General features: G+C 50.5%; 1 protein-coding gene across 1 annotated transcript in view; it reads right to left on the bottom strand.

The window, feature by feature from the left end:
- LOC142471471 (extracellular calcium-sensing receptor-like) overlaps positions 1 to 14,145 on the bottom strand; it is a 44,551-nt gene extending 30,406 nt beyond the window's left edge. Inside the window, exon 1 of the mRNA XM_075578268.1 lies at positions 13,888 to 14,145. Coding sequence (XP_075434383.1) covers positions 13,888 to 14,145 — 258 coding nt within the window. The remainder of the gene's footprint in view (positions 1 to 13,887) is intronic.
- Between the last annotated feature and the right edge of the window lie 318 nt (positions 14,146 to 14,463).

Raw genomic sequence — 14,463 nt, 5'->3', positions numbered from 1 at the left:
CGAGCCTGCAATCTCAAAGCACCAATCACCTACATTCCGTACCCAATGGGAAAGAGACCTAGGGGAGACCTTGGACGACGAAGAGTGGAAGGCTATATTCCTAGGAGCCGCAAAAAGTTCTATATGCACCACACTGAAGGAGAACGCATATAAAGTTCTTATGAGATGGTACCTCACCCCACTCAAATTATCTAAGTTTATACCAGGGTCCTCCCCATTGTGCCCTAAACAATGTGGAGGAACAGCTGACCTGTTACATATGCTGTGGTCTTGCCCGCTGATATACCCGCTATGGGAAAAGATCAGAAATTGGATCCAGAGAGTTTTCGATCTCACTATTCCCCCAGACCCGTGGCTGTTTCTCATGAACAGACCCCTAAAGAACCTATCAAAATCACACAATAAACTAATTGCACATTTTGCTCTAGCTACGCGGTGCGAGATCGCAGCACTATGGAAACGCCCCGATATTCCAATTATCCCAAAGATTCGGAATCGTATTTGGTTTATCTGCCAGATGGAAAAGTTAACGAGCTTAGTTAATGACACTGGTGACAATTATCTAAAAGTTTGGGCCCCCTGGCTTGCCCAAACAGACATCCCTGGGGTAGAGCGTAACACAATTTGGCTATAATAGTAATAAATGCGTTCTCCTTTGGGGGCATGAGAACCAACCCCACACCTAGAACCTCATACTCCTTACGCCCAATCACTTATTCTACAGAAAAGCCTCACTAGTTGATACATAGTCCTCACGCTGTCCTGGTGTTCCCCAGATGTATTCTTATTCTTGTCCTTGGATACACCTTCCCCCTCTCCTCCCCCCCACCCCCCACCCCCCACCCCTTGGTTTTTTTTTTTTTTTTTGTTTATATATTATTATTTACCCCAGTACCTTACACATGACGATTCCCACTCACGTGGTTAAGTAGGGCTCGAAAAACTACGTGAGTTTATTATGCTTTTGTTATTGTATATGATATGCTAAATATGCACCTGATGTCTTTTTTTTATGTATATCATGCATTTATGTATAATAAAATACAAGTTATAAAAAAAAAAAAAAAAAAAGAAAAACAATCGCCAACATTTTATTTCAATCAAGATGAAAAATACCAAACAATTACATCAACATAATAAACTAAAAATTGCACACAAAAAAAGCAGCAATACAAAGCCAGAAATGCCCCCCAAATATTGTCCTAATAATATTTTGATCTGTACTCTAAAGTGGTACAGATTAATAGATTATCAGTCAATATTCAAAAATTAAAATAAACACACCCAAGGTAAAAACCTCTAAAAAAAGACATTTACAAACATGCAATATATTACTTACCATTAGAAGCGCTTGTCCTCCGACTCCCGGGGAAACAGGAAGCTCACATACCGCGAAGGCCACAAACAGCATCCGATGCCATCCGCCATGAAGATCCGGATCACGTACCCAAATCTTCTTTCTTCTTTCTTTAATCACCTTCTTCTATCTTCATCTGTCACCATTTCTTGATCTTCTTTATCTTCTATCTTCATCTGTCAATCGCTAAAACCCCATGGTAGATCCCAACCGATGTTGTCTCGTCGTCTACCCACTACCCACAATAAAAATAATACACCGCCCCACAATAAAAATTACTGTATTTTTTAAACAATACATAACCCACCCACCCCCTGTGCCCCCCCATAAAACATGATTTATTATTTGACATACAGGCTTAATACCCCAGGCCCACGAGAGTCCCCGGGGGTCCTAACGGGTGTCCACAGGCCCCACAGTGCACCAGTACCCAGGGTCTGGAGGCCACTTGGTGGTCCCCGCCAGGCAGGGCCGCCAACAGAAATCATGGGGCACAGGACAAATGAAAGGAACAAGCCCCCCCCGCCCCCATAGCGCACCCCCCCGAACCCATAGCGCACCTACCACGAAAAAATATTTTTTAGCGCGCAACTTTTACTTAACTGTTTTCTTATTGTGATACAGAAAAAAACATTACAATGCAACCTTTTTATTTTTATATTTTCAACAAAAGATAGGTGACTGCCTGCCTGGGTGACTAGGTGGGTGAGTAAGTGACTGTGTGGGTGAGTGAGTGAGTGGGTGGGTGGGTGAGTGAGTGAGTGACTGGGTGAGTGAGTGACTGGGTGAGTAACTGGGTGGGTGAGTGAGTGACTGTGCAGGTGAGTGACTTGGTGGGTGGGTGAGTGATTGGGTGGGTGAGTGAATGACTGGGTGAGTGACTGGGTGGGTGAGTGAGTGACTGGGCAGGTGAGTGAGTGACTGGGTGGGTGAGTGAGTGACTGGGTGAGTGAGTGACTGGGTAAGTGAGTGGGTGGGTGGGTGAGTGACTATGTGGGTGAGAGAGTGAGTGGGTGGGTGACAGTGACTGGGTGGGTGACTGGGCGACAATGTTGGTTGGTTGAGAGACTTACCTTTACTGGTGGGTGCTGCTTCCTTGCCGCCAGATGCTTCCCCCGCCTTCCCCCGACATCCCCAGCAGCTGCCAGGGGCAGTAGGGGAGCGCAGGAGGTGGGTGGCTTGGGAGGTGAGGTGTGCTGGGGTAGGAGGCGCAAGGGGAAGCTGGGTTGGCGCTTCCCCCTCCATATCAATTTGGGACCGGGCTGGGTTGCGCGGGGCTGGTGTTGGCGCTTCCCCCTCCATCCCAAGTGGGGAGCGGAGGGGTTTGGGACCGGAAGGGCTGGTGTTGGCGCTTCCCCCTCCATTCCACGTGGGGAGCAGAGGGGCTGGGGAGCAGAGGGGCTGGGGAGCAGAGGGGATGGGAAGCAGAGGGGCTGGTGTTGGCGCTTCCCCATCCGTCTCACGTGGGGAGCAGGGCGGCTGTGTTTCTGGGGGGAACAGGCACTGGGCCCACAGGCAGCGGGCCTACGACAACCTGTATACCCTGCGCATGCATGCCAGGACCACGGGAATCGCCGCCATTTTGTTCAATTAAGAAAAAAATGTAATTAACTGGTTCCCGGCCAAGCAGGGTGCCTGGCCGGCTGAGCCCCCCTGACTCATGGGGCTCAGGCCGCCAGTATCCTTTGTCCCCCCCTGTTGGCGGCCCTGCCACCAGGCACCGTGGGCCTCCAGGTGGTCCCTGCGGTTCACCGTGGGCCCCAAATGGGGTCCACATGTGGGCCCGCGGGTTTCTGGGGGTCCCTGGGTCAGCCCCACAGGTTTCTAAGGCCCTTGGATGGTTCCCATGGGGGTCTGGGGCACTCGGGTGGTCCCTGCAGGTCTGCAGGGCCCCCGCAGCTGTGGGGCACCCGGTTCTTCCCCGCAGGTGTCTCCTGTGTGTGGGTCGGACCCGTGAGCATCCGGGGGTCCTCAGGTGATCTCCAGAGGTTCCCACAAACCTAAGGTACCAACCCTGTATGTCAAAAAATAAAACATGCCCCTACATCTAAATAAATCAATACCCCCCCCCCACACCACCACCACCACCACCAACACATGCAGTACAGATATGAATAATAGATTATTAGTCCATTATTAAACACATTAACTAGCATAATAAAATAAATACAGTTCTACTTACCTCAGCAATATGAAGCACCTCCACCAGCAAAGTCCTTCTGTCCTCCGTTGCCACAAGAATACATTGCAAATAAATTCTGGTATAACCCAACCCCTTAATCACCTTATCGGTTAATTAAGTAATTACCGCAAAAGTAATTAAGGGGTTAAGCCACCCTGCCCCGATACCCACCCATCACCCATTTATTTGTACAGTGGCTTCATCATGCCTATATATATATATTGTGACATAGTCCAAAGATGTTATGCAGCTTTCTGCCCCGTTTTAGGTCAGAAACTGCAGGAATTGTGCAAAATGATCCATTCCACAGCTTCACATTAACTCAGGCTGGTGGATGGAAAATCCAGACCACAGATTACAATGTGTCTAGTTCTCCCTCACCTGCTCTCCTAATCACTAGCACAGGTATTTAGAGCAGAGAGGTTTGCATTTCAGTCTCTCTTCTTAGAGCCTGGGGGCTGGGGGTGTCGCTGCTCCCCTGCATCCAGTTCGGGGTGGACGGCCACTTCAAGTAACACAGTACCAGAGTATTTGCCCGGACACTTGGGACCGAGTTCCCACCACGAACAGATAAGACAAACACATGTTTATTGCCGTATCAAAAGACTGTATGCTTTATCTAGTGACTCTAAATGAGAGGGTATTGTTTTAAACTGGGGAACCAGGTTGGCCCAGCAGCAGTTAGAAAGGCTGATTCTGCTGTGTAGTTAGATCCCTGAATGGGATAGGATTTTGTTTATTTGATTTGGTTTGGTTCTTAAAAATGACACTGTGTGAAATGCTATAACACTGATATGAGTAAACCGCTGAAGGTTAATGTCTGAGTGCCTCCTGCCTGCACATGTTAAAGCTGCAGTCCCTTATTTGGATGAAAATAAAGCAGGCAGAAGCCTGAGTTAAGCAACGTAATACTTTGCATGATCCTGTTTGTTGTATAATTAACCCTAGAAGACTGTGTCGGGAAGAACCCAGACAGACGTCAGAGCTACAAAATGTCACAATATACTGTATACTAGCTGATATACACAGCATTGCCCGGGATTTAGTTTTCCCGCTCCCCCTCTCTCTCCGCTCCCCCCCTATCTCTTCTCCCCACCCTTCACAGCTTTATTCCTCCCTACCCCCCACGTTCACATGTCCAATTCCCCCCTTTCACATCTCTGCCCCCCCCCCCCCTTCACAGCTCAATTTCCCCCCTTCACAGCTCTGATTTCACCCTCTCAGTCATGGCTCGGTTCCCCCCTTCACATGTCCAATTCCCACCCCCTTCAGAGCTCGGCGGTGGCGGGTGACTGGGGGGTCGGGCAGGAGGGTTGGGACTCCCCCCCTTCACAGCTAGGTGGTGGCGTCTCTCTATGGGTTGTAATCCCCCATTCAGAGCTCAGCAGTGGTGGCTCACTGGGGGGGTGAGCGAGAGGGTAATGATTCCCCCCCCTTTAGAGCTCACCGGCGGCGGCTCACTGGGGGGGCATGAGGGTTGTGATTCCCCCCCTTCAGAGCAGTTCAGTGGTGGCTCACAGGGGGGGCGGGAGGGTTGTGTAGCGGTGGCTCACTGCGGGTACAGGCGGGGGGGTTAGTGAGGGGAGGCAGCGGGGCGCTGCGGTTATCTCTGCGGCGGCTGACTTTCGGTGTGGTGTGTGACGGGGTTGGGTGGTGGCAGCTGACTTACTGTGGGGCGGGCTGTCCGCCGCGGTGGCGGGTGGGAGCAGGGCCGCCAACAGAAATCATGGGGCCCCGGACAAATGAATGGAGCAGGGCAACCCCCGAACCCATAGCGCACCAACCACGAAAAAATATTTTTTAGCTCGCAACTTTTACTGAACTGTTCCTTTATTGTGATACAGAAAAAACCATTACAATGCAACCTATTTATTTTTATATTTTGAACAAAAGACAGGTGACTGCATGCCTGGGTGACTGAGTGGGTGACAGTGACTTGACAGTGACTGTGGGGGTGGGTGACAGTGACTGGGTGGGTGGATGACTGTGACTGGGTGGGTTTGGTGGGTGACTGAGTGAGTGGGTGGGTGACTGAGTGGGTGACTGAGTGGGTGGGTGATTGAGTGGGTGACTGAGTGACTAAGTGGGTGGGTGACTGAGTGACTGAGTGGGTGGTTGACTGAGTAACTGAGTGGGTGGGTGACTGAGTGATTGGGTGAGTGACTGAGTGGGTGAGTGACTGAGTGGGTGGGTGACTGAGTGACTGAGAGGGTGAGTGACTGGGTGGGTGAGTGACTGAATGGGTGAGAGACTGGGTGGGTGACTGAGAAGGTGGGTGACTGAGTTGGTGGGTGGGTGACTGGGTGACTGACTGAGTGGGTGGGTGACTGAGTGACTGGGTGGGTGACTGAGTGGGTGGGTGACTGGGTGGGTGGGTGACTGATTGGGTGGGTGACTGAGTGACAGTGTTAGTGACTGTGTGGGTGGGTTAGTGGGTGGGTGTGTTAGTGACTGGGTGGCTTGGTTAGTAACTGGGTGTGTGGGTGGGTTAGTGACTGGGTGTGTTGGTGGTTGGGTTAGTGACTGGTGGGTTGGTGGGTGGTTATTGACTGGGTGGGTGGTTATTGACTGGGTGGTTGGATGGGTCAGTGACTGGGTGGGAGGGTGGTTGGGTTAGTGACTTTAGTGACTGGGTGAGTGGGTTAGTGACTTGGGTTAGTGATTGGGTTTTAGTGATTTTAAAGACATTAGTGACTAGGTGGGTGTGTGTGTGACTCAGTGGGTTTTTGTTAGTGACTGGGTGGGTTAGTGACTGGGTGGGTGACTTTTAGTGACTGGATGGGTGGGTTAGTGACTTTAGTGACTATAATGACTGAGTTGGGTTAGTGACTGTGTGGGCTAGTGACTGGGTGGGTGACTGAGAGGGTGGGTGACTGAGTGGGTGGGTGACTGAGTGACTGAGTGGGTGGGTGACTGAGTGACTGAGTGGTTGGGTGACTGAGTAACTGAGTGGGTGACTGAGTGACTAAGTGGGTGGGTGACTGAGTGACTGAGTGACTGGGTGGGTGAGTGACTGGGTGGGTGACTGAGTGGGTGGGTAACTGAGTGGGTGGGTGACTGAGTGACTGATTGGGTGGGTGACTGAGTGACTGGTTGGGTGTTTTAGTGACTGTGTGGGTGAGTTAGTGGGTGGGTGGGTGTGTTAGTGACTGGGTGGCTGGGTTTGTGACTGGGTGGGTTGGTGGGTGGGTTAGTGACTTTCAGTGACTGGGTGGGAGAGTGGGTGGGTGGTTGGGTTAGTGACTTTAGTGACTTGGGTTAGTGATTGGGTTTTAGTGACTTTAAAGACATTAGTGACTAGGTGGGTGGGTGTGTGACTAAGTGGGTTTTTGTTAGTGACTGGGTAGGTTAGTGACTGGGTGGGTGACTTTTAGTGACTGGATGGGTGGGTTAGTTACTTTAGTGACTATAATGACTGGGTTGGGTTAGTGACTGTGTGGGTTTAGTGACTGGGTTGGCTTAGTGGCTTTTAGTGGCTTGGGTTAGTGACTTTTAGTGACTGGGTGGATTAGTGACTGGATTTTAGTGACTGGGTGGGTTAGTGGGAGGGAGTTAGTGACTGGGTGGTTGGGGTGGGTTAGTGACTAGATGGGTGGGTTAGTGACTGGGAGGGTGAGTGGATTAGTGCCTGGGTTGGTGGGTTAGTGACTTTAGTAACTGGGTGGGTGGGTTACTGACTGGGTGGGTGGTCTACTGACTGGGTGAGACAGTGACTGGGTGGGTGGGAGACAGTGACTGGGTGGGTGGGTGACAGTGACTGGGTGGGTGATAGTGATTGGGTGGGAGGCAGTGACTGGGTGGGAGACAGTGACTGGGTGGGTGGGAGACAGTGACTGGGTGGGTGGGAGACAGTGACTGAGTGGGTGGGAGACACTGACTGGGTGAGTGGGAGACAGTGACTGGGTGAGTGGGAGACACTGACTGGGTGAGCGGGAGAAACTGACTGGGTTGGTGGGAGACAGTGACTGGGTGACAGTGACTGGGTGGGTGGGTGACAGTGACTGGGTGACAGTGACTGGGTTGGTGGGAGACAGTGACTGGGTGACAGTGACTGGGTGGGTGACAGTGACTGGGTGGGTGATAGTGACTGGGTGAGTGATAGTGATTGGGTGGGAGACAGTGACTGGGTAGGTGGGAGACAGTGACTGGGTGGGTGGGAGACACTGACTGGGTGAGTGGGAGACAGTGACTGGGTGAGTGGGAGACACTGACTGGGTGAGCGGGAGAAACTGACTGGGTTGGTGGGAGACAGTGACTGGGTGACAGTGACTGGGTGAGTGGGTGACAGTGACTGGGTGGGTGACAGTGACTGGGTGACAGTGACTGGGTGACAGTGACTGGGAGACAGTGACGGGGTGACAGTGACTTGGTAAGCGTGACTGGGTAACAGTGACTGGGTAACAGTGAGTAGGTGGGTGATAGTGACTGGGTGGGTGGGAGACTGACTGGGTGAGAGTGACTGGGTGACAGTGGGTGGGTGGGTGAATGATGGTGGGTGGGTGAATGACGGTGGGTGAATGACAGTGGGTGGGTGGGTGAATGACAGTGGGTGGGTGAATGACAGTGGGTGGGTGGGTGGGTGAATGACAGTGGGTAGGTGAATGACAGTGGGTGGGTGAATGATGGTTGGTGGGTCAATGTTGACTGTGGGTGGGTGGGTGAATGACGGTGGGTGGGTGAATGGGAGAGAGTGACTGGGTGGCAGTGACTGGGTGGGTGGGAGACAGTAACTGGGTGGGTGGGAGACAGTGACTTGGTGACTGGGAGACAGTGACTGGGTGGGTGGGAGATACTGACTGGTGGGTGGGAGACACTGACTGGGTGGTTGGGAGACACTGACTTTGTGACTGGGAGACAGTGGGTGGGTGGGTGAATGACAGTAACTGGGTGGGAGATACTGACTGGGTGAGACAGTGACTGGGTGGGAGACAGTGACTGGGTGGGTGGGAGACAGTGACTGGGTGGGAGACAGTGATTGGGTGGGTGACAGTGACGTGGGGAGCCTGGGGGTGGACGCGGGAGGGTGGAGGGTGTGAGGCGGCGGGGCGGCTGAATGTGACGCGCAGTGAGGCTCAGGACGTGGCGTGTGGCTCTCGCACGGTGTGAGGAGGCTGTGAGGGTGAGGGCGTGTGTTAGCCATGTTTCTGATGTCACTCCACCCCGCAGACCAATCACAGCATGAGCCGCCGCCAAGCACGTGAGGCACCACAACCAATGAGCAACCGCACAAACGCACACACAAACAAACTTTTATACAGTACACACGCACATGCACGCACACACTTTAAGTTATGGTGGGTGAAAAAGACGACAGAAAACCTCCACCGTTAGCATATAGCCAATAACGAATATCACTTGTGAGCACATTAACATGGCTTAGACAGGTCTGCAACCCAACCTTTTAACCATTATCACCTCGCATACAGTGCTCCCACTGCAGCAAGGGATTCTGGGAAATGACATGCAAATGAGCACACAATGTGTCACCTTTTTCCTGTAATATCCATTCACATGGAGCCAATTTAAGCTAATGTACTGTATAGTTATTCACACAGCTTTTAAACACAGCATACACATGAATGCAAGGATATACATGCACAAATAAAAATATCACATCTCCAAATGAAAACATCACAGCCAAATTAAAAAAAAAATAGCACATTGCAAAAGAAAATAAATCTCATCTCCCAAGAAAACACAGCACATATCCAAATCAATATATAACAAATGGCAATAAAACATTGAATTTTACAATGTGTACATCATGCAAATAATCTGTTCATCATGTACACTATGCCAAGCAATGCTCAAAATCAAATAAACTATTCCAAACAAGATAGAATTCCATCCAAACAATCATTAAATAAAAACAAAGCAAGTAAACAAATAAATTACCATCAATCAATTAATCCAATGTCAAATCAATTACAATCTAATTCCACATTAGGCATTTTAGCCTGTCCCTCCTTTCTCCTCCTGCACCCACTTCCTCCTCTCTCTCCTCATGCACCCACTGCCTTCTCTCTTTCCTCATGCACCCACTGCCTTCTCTCTCTCCTTCGGCCCCCTTCCTCCCCTCTCTCCTCCTTTACCCAGGCCTCCTCTCTCCTCCTGCACCCCCTTCCTCCTCTCTCTCCTCCTGCACCTCCTGCTTCCCCTCTCTCCTCCTGCACCCTTCCTCCTCTCTCTCTCCTCCTGCATCTCCTGCCTCCTCTCTCTACTTCTGCACACCTCCTCCTCTCTCTCCCCCTGCCTCTTCTCTCTCCTCCTGCACTCCCTGCTCCTCTCTCTCCTCCTGCACCCCTGCTCATCTCTATCCTCCTTCACCCCCTGCCTTGTCTCTCTCCTCCTGCACCCCTTGTCTCCTCCCTCTCTCCCCCTGCACACCTACTCCTCTCTCCTCCAGCACCTCCTGCACCTCTCTCTCTCTCTCCTCCTGGACCTCCTGCTCCTCTCTCTCTTCAACTGCACCCCCTGCCTCTTCTCTGTCCTTCTGCATACCCCACATCCTCTCTCTCCCCCTGCCCCACCTGCCTCCTCTCTCTCCTCATGCACCCGTGCATCCTCTCTCTCTCCTCATGAACACCCTGCCTTCTCTCTCTCCCCCTGCACCCCCTGCTTCTATCTCACCCTACACCCCCTGATTCTCTCTCCCCCTGCACCCACCGCCCCTCTCCCCCTGCACCCCTTTTCTCCTCTCAACCCCTGCACCTCTCTTCCCCTGATTCTCTTTCCCTCATGCACCCCTTGCCTCCTTTCTCTCTCCTCATGCAATCCATGCCAACTTTCTCTCCTCCTGCACCACCTGATCCTCTCATGTCTCCTGCACCCCTTTTCTCATCTCTCCTTCTCCTGCGCCCCCTGCTCATCTCTCCCCTCCAGCACCCCTGCCTTCTATCTCACCTCCTTCTCCCCCTGCCTTGTCTCTGTCCTCCTGCACCCCTGCTCCTCTCTCTCACTCCTCCTGCACCCCATGCTCTTCTCTCTCCTCTTGCACCCCTTGTCTCCTCTCTGTCCTCCTTACTCCTTTCTCTCTCCTCCTGCACCTCATGCTCTTCTCTCTCCACATGCACCTCCAGCCTACTCTCTCCTCATCCGCCCTCTGCCTCTTCTCTCTCTCCTCATGCACACCTGACTCCTCCCTCTCTCTCCTCCGGCACCCCCTGCTGCTCTCTCTCCTTATTCCTCCCTGGCCTCGTCTCTCTCTCTCCTCCTGCACCATCTGCCTCCTCTCTCTCCCTCAAGTACCCACTACTCCTCTGGCTCTGTGTTCCTCCTGTGTTCTCCATTGGTAATTCACCCTGTGTTCCCCTGATATGAGATGTGGGATAGGTGACAGAGAGGGCACTGACAAAGGAAGGAGAGGAGAGAAAGACAGATACATTCTGAGTTCCTCCACTCGTTCCTCTGAACGTCTCTGTAGAAAATCTCACACTTTTGCAGACTTCCTTCACTACAAATGTATGCTGTCCTGTTTCAACTCTGCCCTTTCTCAGGCTTGACAAACCTACTTTTCTTCAATAATCAACACACACAAGTCTAACCCATGCCAACTCTTCTCTGTCTGACGCTCTACTCGAACCACCCTCAGATGCTTCTTCTTCCTCGATCTCACCTCAGGGCTTTGCTGACTATTTTAAGGAAAAGGTGGAATCCATACATCCCCTCTATTTCCTCCTCCAATCCTACACCTCTTCCTAACTCTCCTCCTGCCTTCCTTGACTATTTTTCTGCTGTCTCAGAGGATGTGTCACTGCTTATCTCTTCTTCTCTCTCTACCACTTGCCCGCTTGACACCATTCCTCCCCATTTCCTAAAACCTCTTACTCCTACTATAATCCCTATGCTCACACACATTTTTAACTCCTCCCTCTACTCTGGTACCTTTCCCTGCTCCTTCAAACATACAACAGTTATATAATAACTCAGAAACAGCTAACTTGACCCTACTTGTCTTTCTAATTATCGACCTGTCTCCCTTATGCCTTTTTCCTCTAAACTCCTTGAACGTCTTGTATTCTCTCACTTGCTCCACTTTCTCAACACCTGTTCTCTCCTAAACCCTCTACAATCTGACTTTTTCACTGATCACTTGACTGAAACAGCCCTCACTAAAATAACTACAGGCATACCCCGCATTAACGTACGCAATGGGACCAGAGTATGTATGTAAAGCGAAAATGTACTTAAAGTGAAGCACTACCTTTTCCCACTTATCGATGCATGTACTGTAAGGCAATCGTCCTATACGTGCATAACTGATGTAAATAACGCATTTGTAACAGGCTCTATAGTCTCCCCGCTTGTGCAGAGCTTCGGTACAGGTAGGGAGCCGGTATTGCTGTTCAGGACGTGATGACAGGCGCATGCGTGAGCTGCTGTTTGCCTATTGGGCAATATGTACTTACTCGCGAGTGTACTTAAAGTGAGTGTACTTAAAGCGGGGTATGCCTGTAATGACCTCCACGCTGCCAAAGACAGAGGTCATTACACTCTGCTCATATTACTCGAACTCTCTGCAGCATTTGACAACGTGGGCCACCCTCTTCTCCTTCACATTCTCCACACTCTTGGTATTCGTAACCAAGCTGTATCCTGGATCTCTTCTTACTTCTCCCATCGTACTTTCAGTGTCTCTTCTGGTAACACCTCCTCCTCCTCCTCTATTGATCTCTCTGTGGGGGTACCCATGGGCTCTGTCCTAGGACCTCTTCTCTTTTCTCTTTACACACTGTCTCTAGGTGACCTAATCACATCTCTTGGGTTTAAATATCACCGCTATGCTGACGACACACAAATTTACTTTTTAACCCCTGACCTTACACTTGCTGTACAGGCTAAAAATTCTGAATGGTTCTCTGCGATATCATCCTGGATGGCTCTCGGCCGACTTAAACTTAACATGGCAAAATAGAGCTCCTCATACTTCCTCCCAAACCTGGCCCTACTACCTCCTTCCATATTACTGTTAGAAGTACTATCATTAACCCAATAACGCAAGCACACTGCCTAGGGGTCACACTCGACTCCTCTTTGATAGGCTGGGATTACATTTGCAGCAGGTTAGGAACAGCTGATGAGGATTCTCTCATTGTTTGTGCCCGCATGGCATGCGTGTGCGGGTAGTGCGCGACGTGCGTCGCCCGCGTTACTAAGGGGCTCATCACAGGGGTGGAGCCTGGAGTCAATACCTGCTGGTTTCTCTCTCCATGGTGTGCGGCGCTTGCGCGTTGGTGATACCTGGCTCACGTCAGTCGCGAGGCCGCGTGATGCCACACGAAGGCTGGGCCAAAACCCGACCCTGACAGCAATATTACAAAGATACGCCCTTTCCTCTGTTGCTCGACTGCTAAAACTCTGACTCAGGCCCTCATTCTCTCCCGTCTTGATTACTGTAACCTCCTGCTGTCCGGCCATCCTGCCTCTCACCTGTCTCCCCTACAATCTATCCTAAACGCTGCTGCCAGAATCACTCTACTCTTTCCTAGATCTGTCTCAGCATCTCCCCTCATGAAATCCCTCTCCTGGCTTCCGATCAAATCCCGCATCTCACACTCCATTCTTCTCCTCACTTTTAAAGCTTTACACTCTTCTGCCCCTCCTTACATCTCAGCCCTAATTTCTCGTTATGCACCATCCAGACTCTAGCGTTCCTCTCAAGGATGTCTTCTTTCTACCCCCTTTGTATCTAAAGCCCTCTTCTGCCTTAAACCTTTCTCACTGACTACCCCACACCTCTGGAATGCCCTTCCCCTCAGTACCCGACTAGCACCCTCTCTATCCACCTTTAAGACCCTCCTAAAACACATTTGCTTAAAGAAGCATATGAGTAGCACCGTGGCTAACACTATACACAGGATATATAAAGCTTGGCCCCCTGCAGATGCACTTACCAGAACTCCCTCCTACTGTCTCTTCCAACCTACCAATTAGATTGTAAGCTCTTCGGAGCAGGGACTCCTCTTCCGAAATGTTACTTTTATGTCTGAAGCACTTATTTCCATGATCTGTTATTTGTATTATTTGTTATTTATATGGTTGTCACATGTATTACTACTGTGAAGTGGTATGTACATTAATGGTGCTATATAAATAATGACATACATACATACATACATACATACATACATACAGATAGACAGAGACATGACCAGGGCTTACAAATGGAAAATAGACTATACAGTACCTATATTTCCTGGAAAGATTTGTACCCATGAAGAAGAGAGTTGTGAGATTTTGAGAGCTCTGTACTCAGGAAAAAGTAACATCAGATGTTTTAAAAATACAATGCTCATATGCCCTCTTAATTCAAAACTGTCTATTTTCAAAACACACTCTGTGCTCTTACCTGCGGGTATCTGTACAGTCCCAATATGTGGGCCATTAATATGGAGCGTGTCGATGCAGAATCCCCAATGACACCTGCTAGAGGTGGCCCTTTGTGACACTGGTAATTGGGGACGCTTCTTTGTCCTCCCGACAGCATCCGAAGTGTCCCCTCTGCCACCCGTCTCATGGCAACGCAGGAGTCAAGTATCTGGAAGCCCAGAGTGATGTTGGGGAGGAGGTCAGGGTTTGAGTTAATCTCCTCTATAGCAAATATCATCGCTCGCATGTTCTGATATCTCTGGGATTCAAACCTAGAGCGAGAGGAGGACATGCCACAAACTGTGTGTTAGTGTCACACACACACACACACACACACACACACACACACACACACACACACACGCACGCACACACACACACACACACACACACACACAGTTTATTATGTCCCATACTCACAGACACACATGCTCAGTGTCACACACACACACACGCACGCACGCACGCACACACACACACACACACACGCACACACGGGGTCAGTCTATCAATTTTCCATACATACACAGACACACAAAGAATAGACCCATCACCC

This window comes from Ascaphus truei, chromosome 20 (assembly GCF_040206685.1).
Source record: "Ascaphus truei isolate aAscTru1 chromosome 20, aAscTru1.hap1, whole genome shotgun sequence".
Classification (NCBI taxonomy): Eukaryota; Metazoa; Chordata; class Amphibia; order Anura; family Ascaphidae; genus Ascaphus; species Ascaphus truei.
Note: the sequence above shows the minus strand (reverse complement) of the source record. Positions and strands in the feature narration are given on the sequence as shown.